Source organism: Chaetodon trifascialis, chromosome 11 (assembly GCF_039877785.1).
Source record: "Chaetodon trifascialis isolate fChaTrf1 chromosome 11, fChaTrf1.hap1, whole genome shotgun sequence".
Classification (NCBI taxonomy): Eukaryota; Metazoa; Chordata; class Actinopteri; order Chaetodontiformes; family Chaetodontidae; genus Chaetodon; species Chaetodon trifascialis.
In genome coordinates, this window is record NC_092066.1 from 25,180,036 (window position 1) to 25,197,983 (window position 17,948).

The 17,948-nt window shown below is 39.7% G+C and overlaps 1 protein-coding gene across 1 annotated transcript in view; it reads left to right on the forward strand.

Annotated features, from left to right (window-relative positions):
* Positions 1–17,948, forward strand: part of LOC139338462 (cadherin-12-like) — a 112,483-nt gene that overhangs the window by 55,236 nt on the left and 39,299 nt on the right. The window contains exons 5-7 of the mRNA XM_070973477.1: positions 6,622–6,741; positions 8,177–8,344; positions 8,515–8,702. Coding sequence (XP_070829578.1) covers positions 6,622–6,741; positions 8,177–8,344; positions 8,515–8,702 — 476 coding nt within the window. The remainder of the gene's footprint in view (positions 1–6,621; positions 6,742–8,176; positions 8,345–8,514; positions 8,703–17,948) is intronic.

Sequence of the window (17,948 nt, forward strand, 5' to 3'; positions counted from 1 at the left end):
CAAACCTCAACTGACTTTATGAATAGCTTCATCATGTTGAGAATATTATGCAGCAGCAGTCAGCCAAACATTTAACTGAGCAGTATAAGGCAATAGTATGGATGTGTAGGTTAGAATAGTATTAAGCAATATAAGTGAATGAACACAAGTAGTTTGTGTTTTGAATAATTTTATTTATTTACTTTTGCAAATGAAGCCACATTCAAAAACATCCATTCTGAAGAAAAGTTGTAAAAAAGATCACACAAGACAGGCAACACAAACCTTCACACAAAAGCAAATCACAAATTTACAAACAAAAGCGAGTCACAAAGACCATAAGACAGAACATGAAAATTAGTGAGTATAGAGTGGACTAGCTATTAACAGACTTTTTAAGTTGGCTTTGAAAGTGCTGACAGAGTTGCAGCTGCTCACATCATCAGACAGGGTGTTCCATCGATTTGTGGCTGTTACAGAAAAAGCTGATTGCCCAAATCCAGTGCAGTGAAATGGTATGGTACAATCTCATATAGAGGATATTCTGGAGGATTGAATAGAAATTGTGAGAGAGTGGACACAAAGTCATGTAGTGGGGGAAGAGCCAAATCATTTAAGATTATATAAACCAGACACAGCTTTAAAAATAATCTAAAATTCTCAAAGCTTAGTAAATTTTATTTCTCCAGTACCTTACAGCGATCGAAATGCATTGGCTTTTTGTCCAGGGTTTTTCAGGGACTTATGGCTTATGGTGTCACCAGCCTGCCCCCAACAGGCAATGCAATAAGAGATAGTTCCCAGTATGTGCTTAATTGCACTTTGTGGTTTGGATTTGGATCTAATTCCACACTGAGATATTCAAAATCAGTGACTGTGTCAGTCCTTTCACTTTTGATGACAATATCAGCATTAGGAGGTTGCACCGTGGTTTTTGAAAAAGATACACCTTTTTTCTTGTTTACATTTAGACTTCAGACATGAATGACCAACCAAATGTGGAATCTTTTCCAGCACTATTGTTAGTTTACAGCTGCTGACTCAGCTGTTTTTGCATGTGCGTATAGTGTCATTGTCAGTGTCTAAATAATAGGGGACCTAACAATGACCCTTGTAGAACACCCATTGCACATTTCATGTTACTAGTGCATACCATACTGCATTCTTTCTCATAAATATAACGACATCCCAGTGCTGCAGATGAGCAGTTAAATTTAGAAAATTTAAAAAGAAATTTAAAAAGAAATTTTCACAGATCTAAAAGTACAGCACTGACTACTCCTTCTTTATCAATTCTTTATCAACTGCATACAATTAATTGCTTGTAATGCATGCTTGCTTGTAAGAAATGTTGTCAGTTCTCCAACGATAACTTTCTCAGCAACTTTGAGAGTATTAGTGGTATACTTATTGGTGTATAGTTACTGGCTTTAAGCTGGTCTCCAGATTTAAAAATAGGTGTGTCAATGGCACAACTCCAGTCATCAGGGAAGGAGCTCTGTTTTAAACATAAGTTACCTAAATGAGTAATGGGAGGAGTGAAAATATCTTATCTGCGTGATATTAGCAAACATATTGAAAAGCATCTTTACATGTGAAGTGTTTTAAGGCACTGATGATTTTTTTCTACTTGTGACTCATTAGTCTCCACAAGCTCCAAAACCTCACCTGGAACATCTATAGGAACTCAAAAATAAATAAATAAATAAATAAATAAATAAATAAATGAATAAATAAATAAATAAATAAATAAATAAATAAATAAATAAATAAATAAATAAATAAGGACAGAAGTAGCAGGCCTTGAATACACTAAATTTAATGGCATCTGGGCAGTATTTGTTGAGATATCCTACTTTGGTATGTGTTGGATGCACTGAAGAGATGATCTAATGACATCATCATCCTTGGGGATCAACACTAGAGGGAAAAACATGGTCAACAATGAAAATACAAATGTAAAGCAAATCAATTTGCACAGAGTCTGGAAACCAGGCATTATATTATTTTATTCTAATCTTTTTCATTCTGCTGAGTTCGTAGGTATCACTTTACAGTCTGCTTGAGCATATTAAGTTGTAGCTGCAGCACATACAGACACACGCATGCACACAAGGCATACTAAGCTAGACTTACTGGCCCATCTGTCTCCTAAATACCATTACTGAGAGGTAATTTAACTGTAAAGGTCTTTAGGCCCTAAGCTGTTAATGCTTCAGTTGAAGCCTAAAGTGCTTCGAGAGAACACGCTTGACCCCAGTATGTCTATGTGAATTACAGTAACAAACTGTATAGCGGATTAGCTATGGTTGCAAACAGCACAAGTATCCATATGATAAAAGCATAATCCTATCTATGAAACGTCAGCTGCAAAGAAAAGATGCAGCCATGTCTTCTCTTGTCAAAGCTTTTGAAAGGGTTGCATTGTTTAGTGTGGAGGTGCTGATTTCTAACAGAGTTTTTGATATATATATATATATATATATATATATATATATATATATATATATATATATATATATATATATATATATATATATATATATATATATAGTACGTATGGATCAAGGGATGATGGGATGAAGAGATGAAGGGATGAGGGCGTTACTGAAGTGCTGTCAATTGATTAAAATATTTAATTGCAAATTAATCGCACATTTTTATCTATTCTAACTGTCCCTTGAATTATCATTTTAATACTGTTATCAACACGGAAAAGTGGATAGGCTTGCTTTCACCCTAACATTCTCACTTCACATTTGAATGAATCATATCTCACACAATTTAACACTGTCAATAAACAGATGACAAAAAAATAAATACTTGGTTACAAAAAAGCCCCTTCAACAACCCTTTCTAAGGGCTCAAAACAGGGTGATCCAAAATAAAGTTACAAAGTGCACATCATTGTAGGACTCAGGCTATAATTCAGTTAAACCATGGCTTAAACTTTCCTTTCTGAAGTTTCCTTTGAACATAACAGCATCCATGTGCCTCTGTTGAAAGCCATCCATTGTCACCTGGTTTTAACAAGGAGGCAGCCGAGAATTTGCATTCGCTGTGTGTTTGACCATCAAGTGGTATTTCAGACTGGATGTGCTATGGTGATAATTCAGTTCACACCAACAATACACACAACACACATAACTTTGGTCTTGTCAGTCTACCGATCTGGCAACTTTTTGAAACTAAACTTCCATTCAGAATCTCATTCCATCCATTGTTCAGCATTTCATGCTTGACATCCACACAAACCGATAGCCTACTCCTTTACAGCTACCAAGCAGACAAGACTGTATTGTTTCTGGTTTACAACCGGATCCTGTAGTTTTTCATATGTTGCTAGCAGTGGCCACAGCTTATAAAAAACTACAAGTTCACTAGGTCACAAAGAGAATTAATCTCGTAATAAAAAAATGACGCTGTTAAAATTGATTTGCGTTGCGGTATATGAGACCATTTCATGTCATAAGCAGCACTGCACATACAAAGGCCAAGAGTGATTTCCTGCTTACATTCAAGCTGTAGCACAACTCAGAAGTTGTCAGCTCTCACATAATGCCAAAAACAAAAGAATTATGTGAAGCCACATAGGCAGCCATCTTGGCACTGAGTGATTGGCATGAGTGAGAGACAGGTAGCCAAAAAACTGAAGATCTCCAAGACAGCCATTGATTACACCAAGAAAAAGCAAGCCGAACATGGTACAACCAAATTGCTCGCTGGTCGAGGCAGGAAACCTTTTTTTGCAACAGGAATGGGCTGTCAGAACAATGTCAGAAGCTGGTGGAGAGCATGCCAAGATGCATGGCTGCAGTCATCAAAAACAATGGCTATGCAATCAAGTACTAACTCCTGGGTGTATCATGTGACTAACAGACAGAAAAGAAAACATGGAATGCCTAAAAACACTGTTTTTGGCAGTACAATGCCATAGCTATTGATGTAAGAACTTAAATGATTTTGGTTATTATCAAGAAAACCATGGAAAATGGCTAGATATCAGCACCTAGGGGCAATTTTAAAGTCACCAATTAACCTAATGAGCATGTTTTTGGTCTGTGGGAGGAAGCCAGAGTGCCCCGTCCGGGGATTGAACCGGTAACCTTCTTGCTGTGAAGCACGCGCACTACCTGCTGCACCACCGTGCTGCCTAAATTAAACTCTTTTTTGCTATTTTTGTTGTTATCATTATATTTGTCCAAACAAATGTACCTTTAGTTGGTTGTACCAGGCATTAAAATGAACAAGAAATTGAAGAAAACAAGGGTGGTCTAATATTTTTTTCCATGACTGTGTGTGTGTGTGTGTGTGTGTGTGTGTGTGTGTGTGTGTGTGTGTGTGTGTATATATATATATATAAATATACAGTACAGGCCAAAAGTTTGGACACACCTTCTCATTTAATCCGTTTTCTTTATTTTCATGACTATTTACATTGTAGATTCTCACTGAAGGCATCAAAACTATGATTGAACACATGTGGAGTTATGTACTTAACAAAAAAAGGTGAAATAACCGAAAACATGTTTTATATTCTAGTTTCTTCAAAATAGCCACCCTCTGCTCTGATACTGCTTTGCACGCTCTTGGCATTCTCTCTCTTCTCCTGATATAGTTGTCACTTCACAGGTGTGCCTTATCAGGGTTACTTAGTGGAATTTCTTGCTTTATCAATGGTGGGGTTGGGACCATCAGTTGTGTTGTGCAGAAGTCAGGTTAATACACAGCCGACAGCCCTATTGGACAACTGTTAAAATTCATATTATGGCAAGAACCAATCAGCTAACTAAAGAAAAACGAGTGGCCACCATTACTTTAAGAAATGAAGGTCAGTCAGTCCAGAAAACTGCAAAAACTTTAAATGCGTCCCCAAGTGGAGTCGCAAAAACCATCAAGCGCTACAACGAAACTGGCACACATGAGGACCGACCCAGGAAAGGAAGACCAAAAGTCACCTCTGCTTCTGAGGATAAGTTCATCCGAGTCACCAGCCTCAGAAATCGCAAGTTAACAGCAGCTCAGATCAGAGACCAGATGAATGCCACACAGAGTTCTAGCAGCAGACCCATCTCTAGAACAACTGTTAAGAGGAGACTGCGCGAATCAGGCCTTCATGGTGAAATAGCTGCTAGGAAACCACTGCTAAGGAGAGGCAACAAGCAGAAGAGATTTGTTTGGGCCAAGAAACACAAGGAATGAACATTAGACCAGTGGAAATCTGTGCTTTGGTCTGATGAGTCCAAATTTGAGATTTTTGGTTCCAACTGCCGTGTCTTTGTGAGACGCAGAAAAGGTGAATGGATGGATTCCACATGCCTGGCTCCCACTGTGAAGCATGGAGGAGGAGGTGTGATGGTGTGGGGGTGTTTTGCTGGTGACACTGTTGGGGATTTATTCAAAATTGAAGGCACACTGAACCAGCATGGCTACCGCAGCATCCTGCAGCGACATGCCATCCCATCCGGTTTGCATTTAGTTGGACGATCATTTATTTTTCAACAGGACAATGACCCCAAACACACCTCCAGGCTGTGTAAGGGCTATTTGACCAAGAAGGAGAATGATGGAGTGCTGCGGCAGATGACCTGGCCTCCACAGTCACCGGACCTGAACCCAGTTGAGATGGTTTGGGGTGAGCTGGACTTCAGAGTGAAGGCAAAGGGGCCAACAAGTCCTAAACACCTCTGGGAACCTTCAAGACTGTTGGAAAACCATTTCAGGTGACTACCTCTTGAAGCATCGAGAGAATGCCAAGAGTGTGCAAAGCAGTAATCAGAGCAAAGGGTGGCTATTTTGAAGAAACTAGAATATAAAACATGCTTTCAGTTATTTCTTTTTTTTGTTAAGTACGTAACTCCACATGTGTTCATTCATAGTTTTGATGCCTTCAGTGAGAATCTACAATGTAAATAGTCATGAAAAGAAAGAAAATGCATTGAATGAGAAGGTGTGTCCAAACTTTTGGCCTGTACTCTGTATATATATATATACGTGTGTGTGTGTGTGTGTGTGTGTGTGTGTGCGCGCGCGCGCGCATTTGAATTGTAGGGGCACCCCATCAATATTACACATTATTACAGTTTATTTCAATACTATTCTGTGGCAAAGTGTGAAAAGAAAAAGTAACCCTGATGATGTCATTGGTACAAGGAAAAATGCTGTTAAATTGAGTTGTTGGAAATATAAGACCCTTTGTTTCTGGAGCTTGACCCATTTACACTTACAGTCATGATATTTCAGCCTCTGCTACACAGAGTTCAACACTTCCTTTTTGAAGTTGTCTCATGCTTCAGGGATTTTCAATGAGAAATCACTGGAATACCCATTCAAGAAGCATGGATTGCTGAGGATAGGTCATTGATTTTCATTGTTGTTTTCTCTACTACTTTCTGAGCAAGTAGGTCAAAGCATTAAACAGTCATCTGTGCATGCTAACGTGTATTCATAGGTGTGATTCACTCTTTATGAGAAGTCTTTTCTTTCTCATGAAAACAATATTTATCTTATCTTGAGAAAAAAAAGTAACTTGTGATCGCAGTTTTCAATACAGGCATTTCAAGCATGACACTTAACAAATATGTATTGTTGTGTTGAGAAGGGAAACACATAATTACATAACTTGTATGTGTGTTTGTTCAGGAACCTATGTGACACAGGTGACTGCCACAGATGCAGATGACCCCACATATGGCAACAGTGCACGTATCGTCTATAGCATCCTTCATGGTCAGCCATACTTCTCTGTCGATACCAAGACAGGTAAGAGAACAGCAATATTCACGGTACAGTAGCACTTTTTCATTACAACTTTTATTATGAACCAAAAGGTATTCATACATAACATATCTGTGACTTTTGGCTGAACCCACAGCTCACACTCCTAGCTGTCTTCACTCCCTCCTAGAAAGCATAAAATTAAACTGGTCATGACACAGAAAGTGGTTCTAAGAGTGAGTTTTTCCTCAGTGCTGCACCTGAATGTTAAAACAAGCACTGCAAGGATCATCAAGATTTTGAGTCTCTTAAAAGACATCTCAACCAACCAGTAATTACTATGGACTGTCATGTTTCATTTTCACTGAGGAGCAGCATTCTTCAACATGAAACTTCTTTATAAGTACTGACTGCAGCCAAGATTAAGGCATGAAACAAAGGTGGTTTTATTGGTAAAAACATCAAACTAGTCGAAGAATGTTGGAAGCCATCAGTGACTGTGACCTTTTTTTTTTCCTGCACTGATACCTTTACATGCCACTAAACTTTGATCTTTGAACTTTAAAAGGCAATGATCAGTTTCATCAATGTTTCAAACTATCTTCCTGAAAAAAGTGCTTAAAAATCATTTTAACATTACAAAGTGAGGAGTTAAAAGTTTAGTGTTACTGTTGGCTAGTAGCATTGCCAAGTTCTTTCAGCATTCAGGGGACAAGGAATCACGCACCCACCAAAACTATGATGTATGGAAATTTGTTCCTCTCACAATTTGTAGCTGACCAACATTTCATCAGAAATGCCGTTCTTCTGCAAAATGCTCATATTTTGTTCTGTCAATATGTGGTGTTAAAAGCACTGGATGTTTAGCATTCACTGAACACTGCTTCCTGTTGATGTACAAGTCAGCTGTGTGCATGGCTCAAGAGCATGTGCCAACATTTTTGGTCCTTCTGTGTCCTCCACATGCCATGCACTGATCTCTCCAGTTGATTACACATGTGCCTAGACATGTAAAACACAGTCTGTTTGAATCACAGCATCAGTTTACACATGCTAAATATAAACCAGTATAAACCACCTGACAAAAAATAGACAGCAAAAGTCTACCACACATTTATTATAAATATTATAATTAAATATGTCAGTATAACATGAAATACTTATTATTAAATGTGCAACAATTTAAGTTAGGAACCTCTAGGACTCATTTCAGTCCTCCCCCTTGGTGTGCTTTATCTTTGACTGTCCTTGCCTGAATTTTTGAACTCCATGCTGGTTCTATCCTGATAAAACGCTGCTTAGAGAGAGACAGGAGGAACTTATGCATGATTTGTCCTTTGAGTAATGAAAGAGGGCTTCAACAGGCAAAGTGCTGTAATACACTGGCTAATGAAGGTTAGATCCAGAATCGACTGTATCTGTCTACCTCTTGATATGGAAGGCTAAAAATCATAACCCTTTTCAACCCGTCCACCTTCAGGAGTGATCAGAACAGCTTTAGCCAACATGGACCGTGAGGTCAAAGGGGAGTACCAGGTTCTTCTCCAGGCCAAGGACATGGGAGGTCAGCTGGGTGGGCTGGCCTCCACCACCACCATCAACATCACCCTCAGTGACGTCAATGACAACCCACCACGGTTTGCGAAGAGTAAGAAAGAAAGGCTCAACAATGATATCTGACTGGTTGATTGTTTGGATGGATGAACAAGTCATTTCTTGGTTCATCTGTTAAAATGGATCAGTAAAATCAGTTACATTATCTTTCTTTAATTGTACCGTATTGCTTTATGCTTCCTTTCCCTCTCCTCATTTTGTCAGGTATTTTTCATCTGCGAGTGCCAGAGTCAGCGTCAGTTGGCTCAGCGGTGGGTCGGATTCGAGCCCATGATCTGGATGCTGGTAGCAATGCAGAGGTGGATTATACCATTGTTCCAGGAGATGAGGGCAACATGTTTGACATCATCTCCAATGGCCAAAGTCAAGAGGGAGTTGTAGTCTTGAAAAAGGTACATTCACTCATTATTAACTACCCAGTGGCTGCTTTTGACAGCTGCAGTACATATACTGTACTGTACCAGCTTGATATAAGTTATGATCCATTGTTTTTTTTTATCCTCAAAAAATGGCCAGGTCTCAAATAATAGCTGGGAGCATAACCAGTCTGAACCAATTATGATTCATGCCAGCCAACATGGGGGGTCCGGAATCATATGTACCATGATGTGTAAATTCAGCATAACGTACATTTCCACATCACTAATTCAATGAGTACAGCAGCATTTTCTCATCTCCATTTAGATCTATAGTCTTTGTTTTAGTATTGAGATCAAAAGTCTATGTTTGTTTTAGTTATATTTGGTCAACATCATAGTTTTTAGTTGACTAAAACTGTGGGCATTTATATATAAATATATACCTTTCTTTTGTGACAGGAAGTGATTTTGTTTGGGGATCAAGAGAAAGTGACATATGTGACCAGCCACGAGAAAACCAGCAACAAGTCTCCCAGGGGGCATTTTGAGTTATTTACAGATTCTGAAAGTGTAGCTTCTAAGCTTTCCAACAATGTCTAACACATGGAAATCTGAAAATATTTGAAGAAGATGTGGCCATTTGAATGTAGGCACTACTCAAACTAGTTTAGTGAGAAATCCAGCCTGAAAGATTCTCACCTACCAAGGGAGCCAGGTGCTGCTTATTGCATCTCATCTACATAAGTCCAACCCCCTACTGATCTAGCAATCAGTGACATCTGGTATCTGTTAGCCCACAGGACAGAAACTATTGTAGTAGTTTGAACAATGGTTATCAAACGGAAAAGAAAATTCTTTTGTTACAAAAAGCCATCCATTCATTTTCTATACCCAACTATCCCTTTCGGGGTTGCGGGGGGGCTGGAGCCTATCCCAGCTGTCAACGGGTGAGAGGCAGGGTACACCCTGGACCGGTCGCCAGTCGATCGCAGGGCAACATATAGAGACAGACAACCATTCACACTCACGCTCACACCTACGGGCAATTTTAGAGTCACCAATCAACCTAATGAGCATGTTTTTGGTCTGTGGGAGGAAGCTGGAGTGCCCGGAGAGAACCCACGCATGCACGAAGAACATGCAAACTTCACACAGAAAGGCCCTGCCCGGGGATTGAACCGGCGACCTTCTTGCTGTGAGGCACGCGCACTTCCTGCTGCGCCACCATGCCGCCAGTTACAAAAAGCCCTTGAATAAAAATGAAAAACAAGAAAGGTGATATACTTAAGAGTTAGAAGGAGCAAATGTAGATACTTATTTCTAATATAAAATAAAATATATTCTGTCACTCTGTGGTGCAGTGGGATGGATCAGTCTGTTGCTGAATGAGCTGAATGAGTCAAGTCAAGTCAAGCCACCTTTATTGTCAATGCTGCTATATGCACAGGACATTAACAGAGGCCAGCACTTGATGATCATAAACTTCACAAGGGGTGAACAGTGTCTACAAATCATCACAGCGTCTTGACACGGTTAGCCAGTCCAGCTGGATGGCGGAGTCCGGTATGCTGTTATTTAGCCAGGTTTCCGTACAATGAAAACACAGCACTCTCTCACGGTCTGCTGGGTCGATCTCAGAAGGTGTATATAGTCCAGTTTGTTGTCCAAGGAGCGTACATTGGTGATTACGATAGATGGTATAGCTGACTTGTGTGGATTTGCCGCTAGCCTGGCCCCGATACCCCCGCACTTTCCCCACTTCTGCCTCCTCTCGCACCGCCTGCGGCGCTTCCTCTGCAGGTGTGCTGCAGTAGTGGAGGTCGAGTAACTCCTTAGCATGTGCTGGGTTTAATTTACAGATTGCTGTGTTGCCAATGTCAAAAAGAGTCCCACGGCTGTACAGTATGTGCGCATTGGGACAAACAAGCACCACGAAAACATAAAATCATTCGAACACACCGTCAAAGACAAACATGTAGACACCACATTATCGGGACAGAGAGGAGCTGCTGTGTCCGCATGCGCCGCCATCACTACTACCACTCTTCGTCGTTGTTCTCCAGTGTAATGCAGTCACTCTCGTCGATTTCTTTAGTTTCATCTTCTAGTTCAGGTTCAGAATCAGAAGCTGCATAAGTAGCCATGTGGTTCCCTTTTAAGGTGCTGCTGATTGGCCGAAAAAAGAACAAAAGCATGTGAATAGCCAAAGAAAGCCAGTATGCTAATTTACGGTTGAATTCCCACACCCCCAACTACGATCGAGAATTTCCTCTAAAACAACCCAAATTCAAATACAGAGTTTATGGTTTTAAGCCCCCCAATACAGTTATTTGAAAAATGGAGTGGCTTCTTTGTGATTTCAACTTACATTCTGCAAAAAAATGGAAATCACAAATTTTAAAAAGAAATCGATTTTTCTTTGTTTACACAACTTGTGCTGGGCCAACTTGTTGCTGGTTTTCTCGTGGCAGTTCACATATCAAAGAAAACACAGACATAGTCAGAAGGCCCTATGTCCCTGAAAACAGTGCTAAAAATATCAATACCCTGTGTTATGCCCCAGACTAGGGGAACCAGGACACAACACAAAAGGGCTCCCCTCTTCCTCCCAGCTCCCAAGAAAGGCCGGTCACAACTTTCTGCAGTCTAACAAGGTTTTTTTTAATTTATTTAATCAAGTAGCAATGGCGTCGGGCAGGGCATGGCCAAAATAACAAACAAAAGACTACCATTTTGTTGAATCTTACCTGTCCAAAGTAAAATAAAATAAATAAAAACACTCTAATCCTCCCTTACCAAAACAGGAGAAAAATTAAGTAACTTAAACGGCTTTTTCCTCCCCTACAGCTACTATAGGACTCACCTTGTTAGGGTAATATTAATATTATATTTATAGTATTTACAATAATAACAATAACAGTTGACAAACACACACAATCTCAGCCACCAGCCACAGCGGCAGCAACACCATCTGACATGGCCCTCTGTTGGAAGTGGAAGGATAAGCAGGAGAGGGAGACGGTCCACCGACCTCCCCCTTAACTAGCAGCAACGGCCAGTCACGCCTCCCGACCTGTAATAAGGGCAGAGAGAGCAGAACACACACACACACACACACACACACACACACACACACACACACACACACACACACACACACACACCCTCTTGTGCCCAGGATGACACACAGCATCCAGGATACACTAAACAAGTGCAGCAAATCATAACAATCATAACACCCTGCTAATAATCAAATCCAGTGTGTGTCCTTGCCTGTGTGTGGGCCCTTAGTTCAAAAGTTTCACGCAGAATTCTCAGGTGATTTTGTCTGCAGGATCATCAGTGTGAATATTAAAATCACCAGTTTTGACAAGACCATCCATCCATCCATCCATCCATCCATCCATCCATCCATCCATCCATCCATCCATCCATCCATTATCTATACCGCCTATCCCTTTCGGGTTTGCGGGGGGGCTGGAGCCTATCCCAGCTACAATGGGCGAGAGGCGGGGTACACCCTGAACCGGTCGCCAGCCGATTGCAGGGCCACATGTAAGGACAAACAAACATTCACACTCACACTCACACCTACGGACAATTTAGAGTCATCAATTAACCTAATGAAACATTCATACAATGAACATTGTTGACAAACATATGTCATCACAATTTTTGTTAGCAAAAGTAACAGTTTTTCTCTTTAACACAAATACTGTCATATTACTTCACTTCCAATTACTTCCACTTTGCTATTTTTTTAATTTAATTTTTTTGAAATTAAAAGCCCAATAGAAAAGCTCTTTTAAGTTAAAATCCTTAAGATTTCAATTGTGATTGATCTGGTGACACATGGTTACTGGTTGTAATAGCAAGTATGTTTAAATAAGTTCATCCACAGCTACACTCTGTCAGCCATGCAACAGAATGAGTTGGTTGGTGTGCTTACCTTGCTGAGGAGTTGGAGGTTTCCTGCTTGTCACCTGAAGCTCTTCATCATCATACAGCTCACTGTAAAATACACAAATAAAGCTTTATTTACGTTGTACTGTATAGTCAAGTTTGGGGGCATAAAGACACAGTATTACAGTGTTACCTCACTGCTTTACTAAATATGTTACCAAATACCCGCATGGCAGGAATGGCAAGTTTCCTTGAAAAACGAAAAGAAAAAAAATCATGAAGGTCAATGGATGTATTATTTTTGCAAATTTTGCAAACACCACCATTTTGCTTGTGATGTGCTGTTAGTGATCTAAGAGTGGCAGGAATGTGCTGATCTGGCTGTGATCCCAATCATTCAGCCTCTTAACCTACCACTGAACCAAGCTATTAGACTAGATAATGTCTTACACACAAAGCAGCCTTCATTTTGCAGTGTCAGCCATTAGATACCCCTGACATTTTAAGATCTGTAGTCTGTATTGGAAGAATGGGGAAGAGCAAAAAAAGAAAGAAAGGAGTGTAGAGGCAAGTCGAAGGAACAAAAGAGTGTCGCGGGAAGACAGAGAAAAAAAATGATTAATTTGGGATTTGATGTGATCAGAGGCAGAGGTTGTTTTATTGTTCAATCTCTGGTTTGTTTTTTGGACGATACAGAGTCTGCCCCAATGGAAAAATAAAGTCCTGTATTTCTTTTTATCTTCAAGCATAAAGCTGAACAGATGACTCTTACTCCCAGTGGAGAACAGCTTCGACTTTCACTGATTTTAACTCCTCATAAAGGTTTTAACTGGGAATTAGATCTCAGAGTGATGCTCTTCCAAATGGAGTTATCTGAGGACTTAAAAAAACTTAAACTCTGTTAAATGCTCCATTGAAGGGATACCACCTCATATCACAGTCATACACACACCCACAGAGAAACACACACTAGAACACACAACACACATGTCACATCACATCAAGCACTTCAACTTCAGAGGGCTGCAGAGGCTTTTATTTCAGACCGTCCTCTAAATCAGAACAGACAGCTACTTTCTGAGCACGAAACTTTGCCAGCTACACCTCTTATTTTAGAGATGAGATAAGCCATAAATCCATGGCGCTCAGTGCTGACATGCTGTCCCTGCTCGTTGTTTAAAAACAAAGAGGCAGTTGTCAAGCATTAAAAAGAAGGTGACTCACCATTACGAAACATTTGACCAAAATGTTACGCTAGAAAAAGTCCTTTTCTGTTCAATAGTAGGCATTTAAAGCCTGACATGAAAGTAGGCTTACTCTTACTGAAACTTGATGTGTGTAAACATTTTGAACAGATGAAATGATGACTGGCAGCAAAGAAGTGAAACTATTTAAAATGTCTGTGTAACACTTTAAGTTTTTATGCTCCATATAACATCTCACAGGAGGTAATAACCATGCGTCAGAGGAACATCTAATCAATTTTTTATTGCTTTATCATGTCTACCCCAGATGGAAGTTTTCAGAGCCTTTACCTAATGTGGATATTACCAATATTTCTTACAATTACAATGTATCAAATGACAGTGTGGAAACAGTATGAAAGAGGCCTATTGTAGTGACATGACCTGCAGAATTCTCACTGAACTTGCAGTTCCCCTTGCCTTAACAGCTTTATATTGAGTTTCAATACATTGTTTAACTTCACAGCATCATTTTCAGCTGCAGCAAGCAGCTGTTTTCAGAGAAGAAGCTTGAAGAACCCACTGTCTCCCAGCTCAGCACTGCATAGCAGACAGACACAGTGAACAACCGCGTGTAGCTGATGAGCATCAGTGTAGCTGTTTGCTCTTATTGTGCTGAATTACATCTCACATACTCTCAGCCAAAACATATTTATGGGTGTTTTGTAAATGTGGTTTAAACAACCAGATGTTGTCTGACCCTGCAGATGACCTGCATATTTATTTAAGTAGTGATATGGCTTGTTTTCAGATTTTCACTGCTATTAGTCATATTTAGGTAATTAGTATTGTTGATGAGTTGCTTAAATGTCTGGTTGTTCCTTGATGGAGATCTGTACTGTGTTAACCATTGTGCAGTACGTATAATATACGTAAGCGGTAATGACGAGTTGCATTATTAGGAATTAATGGATGACGAGGAGGTCAGACAGTTGTCTCCACAGAGTCCATTAATTCCTGATTATAGACACCTCGGAGGGGATTATCCTGCTTATACCATGGCCACTTGCCAAAGAAAAAAAAATAAGACCATTAATTTATAGTTTCATGTTTTTCACAAGCCATAACTCAGTTTCCATGGTAACATCAGAGGGTTTGACTAATACCTTGAACAATTATTACCATTCCATAAGGTTCATGTGAAATGGAAACATTCTTCACTGCTCCAGTAAATAGGATGAACCTTTGACACAACTTGGCAATTGCAGATATTTGTAGTCTGCTCAACTCATAGAACCCTTTTGCTCAGCTATAAGCCAGAAAGCTTATGTTACACTGACAGATTCAAAGTCAATAACATTGCATACACGGGACAGTATACATAATTTGACAGTAAGTTTAACAGCAAGACTAGCTGACTATCCGGAGATGTCAATATCCCCAAATCAGCATCACGATTTTGAGGACCAAATGATAGGCTGTGTGTGCTGTCATCTGCAGCCTTGAAGAAGTGTGTTGGGATGTGAGATGATCACTTGTGTGATATAGTGTTTCAGTAATTTCAGAGGGGCAGTACATATTTTTGCAGCTTGTGTGTTACAGTCGCCATCCTGTGGACTTCAGATGATGAGGCACTCCCTGCGTCTTTTCTCCTGTTTCTTTTCAGTTTCTCTTTTTTCAGCTGCATCCCAACCATCAAAGTTGTCAGGTTGAAGTCACTTATTGTTATAATTACTTATGAGTTTGTGAACAATTTACAATAAATTGCAAACAGAGGCTTTGACTGCATCCCTGTTGTTATAGATACTCATTTTAGATGCAGGCTGGTACCATGCAGCCAGCAGAACAGAGGGGGAGGTCTGAGACACCACCTATCTCCCACATACAATGCTGTCCTTTCATCTCTTCCAAAGAGATTCAAAAAAAATTTAGCCTCTGAAAATAAAAAACAAAGCCATTCACACATGGCAATGACAAGAATGGGACACTAACGAGGCAGACGACTGTCGTTGACACCCAAGGGTCGCACCCTACCCCGCCTTAATGGGGGATCGTTTGTCTCACAATAGAGTGATACCATCCTTGGTTTTGGGGGTTGGCCTCACTTAGAGGATAAATACTTGAACCTAACACCATTTCATTAGACTAGAGCTGTCCTATCTAGTCTGATGCGCATGAACTGATGAAGCCTGCTCGGATGAGAGGCGAAACGTCTTCCAAGACAAACTGAATAGTCCAGTTGTGAACGATGAATGCCCTGAAGCTTACAATGACCTGGATGAATGAGAATATTCACAGGCATGCAGCCAGCACATTAAGTTAGAAACAGGGAACAAATAGTTTCACTGGAACTACTTAGTAGGTGTTCATCATGAGGACATAATGCACACCAAGCCAATCAGAATCAAGTCTTCACCCAGACCATGGTATAAATACATGATATTTAACTGAGAAATGCTGAAAAACACTATCACACATTCCCTTCAGTGCATTAAAACCAAGTGTAATTTTAGAGCCCTGGCTCCTCTGCATTCAGTATCACTTCATGTAGGAGAACTGAATGGAAATGCTTAAAGTCTGTGCTTGACATATGTGCATTTTGCTCTAAAATAGAACCTCATACCTAACCTATATACACAAGAATAAGAATAGATTAATACAATTACTGCTGAAAGAAATGTATAAGCGATGATATCCTCCTGAGAACCAAGGAAAAAAGTATCTTTCAATTTATTTCTTTTTCTTTTTTTTTGTGATTTCCTGCCTCATCGGAGCTAAAACAGCAATTCAAAATTTAGAATTTAGTAAAAATATTTTTATTTTAAGAATGTCAATGCATTTTTTAAATGAAACTGAACATTTGGCCCGAATCTTTTGTTGAACTACTGAACAAAACTGACATTATTAAACATTCATAACATTGCTATTATTTAATAACAAAAAGTTTAACTGAACTTTGACTCCAATTTATGATTCTTGACATGTTCATAAACAAGAAAATATATGATGACCACAGTTAAAAAACAATATCTTAATATTTGACTTACCTTTTCTCTTTTCCTGGCATTTCCTGGCAGTCTCCATTTTGTCTCCCACCCAAACACGTGAGATATCATTGGAAAGGCCAGAATGTGCTCCACTGAGCACACCAGGACTTAGTAGGGTAGCTCAAATGACTGAAAAGATATAGACCAAAAGCAAATGTCCACTACAGAGGACACAAATGAATAGGCTGGCTCTCAGGAGAATATGTCTGGCAAAGAATCCTTTACAACTTTGCATACTGGAGAATATGCGATACACTACTTGTACACATTATTTCATGTAGATTCTATACAACAGGCCTCAGGTGTGTTTCTGTTGTGTTCTGTGTTATTGCTGTTGTGTTTCTGTGGATCTCAGTGTTTGAAGAAGCAGGATGTGATCAAAAGGTTTGAACAGAAAACTAAATGAGAATGAGAAAATGAGCCATGGCATACAGGTAGACAGAGACCTCTGAGGAGATACCTGATGCAGTTTCCCCCCAGGACACATTATAGAAAAGGAAGATGACAATTCAACAGGGTTACAGAATGAGGACATGAAGCTTTTTCATGTGCACTGAACTCCTGAGGAACTTGTCATTTTTAAGTTGATTCATTGTTCAAAGGAAAACCTTAGTCACTGTTGAAAGAGATTCAGTGAGCGGTGAGACTGCGAAGGTTGACATGCCAGATTTGTGATTCACAGGCCAAAAGTTTGATTTGGGAATACACGTAGACATTGTTTTGTGAGTTTTACATGTTTGGATGAGTCTTGAGTTTTAATAATAATAGTTCTTCATTTAATTTCTAAATCATTAAGGCATAAAAACACAGAGAGCAGATTAAAGCAGGCCTTTAGCCATATGTTAGTCAAACAAATTCCAGATGTGAGTGACAGGATAAAAACATCTTGGAACACAATATATTCAGGATACATCAGATTGCTTTTCATGGTGAAAACTTCTGACAGATTGTGGACACACACTGGATTGATGTTCAGGCCTATTTATGCAGGGATGTCTTCTGATGTCTCTGATATGAGTAAAGCAGCCATACACACACACACACACACACATATACACACACACACATATACACACACACACACACACACACACACACACACACACACACACACGCACGCACACACACACACACACACACATATA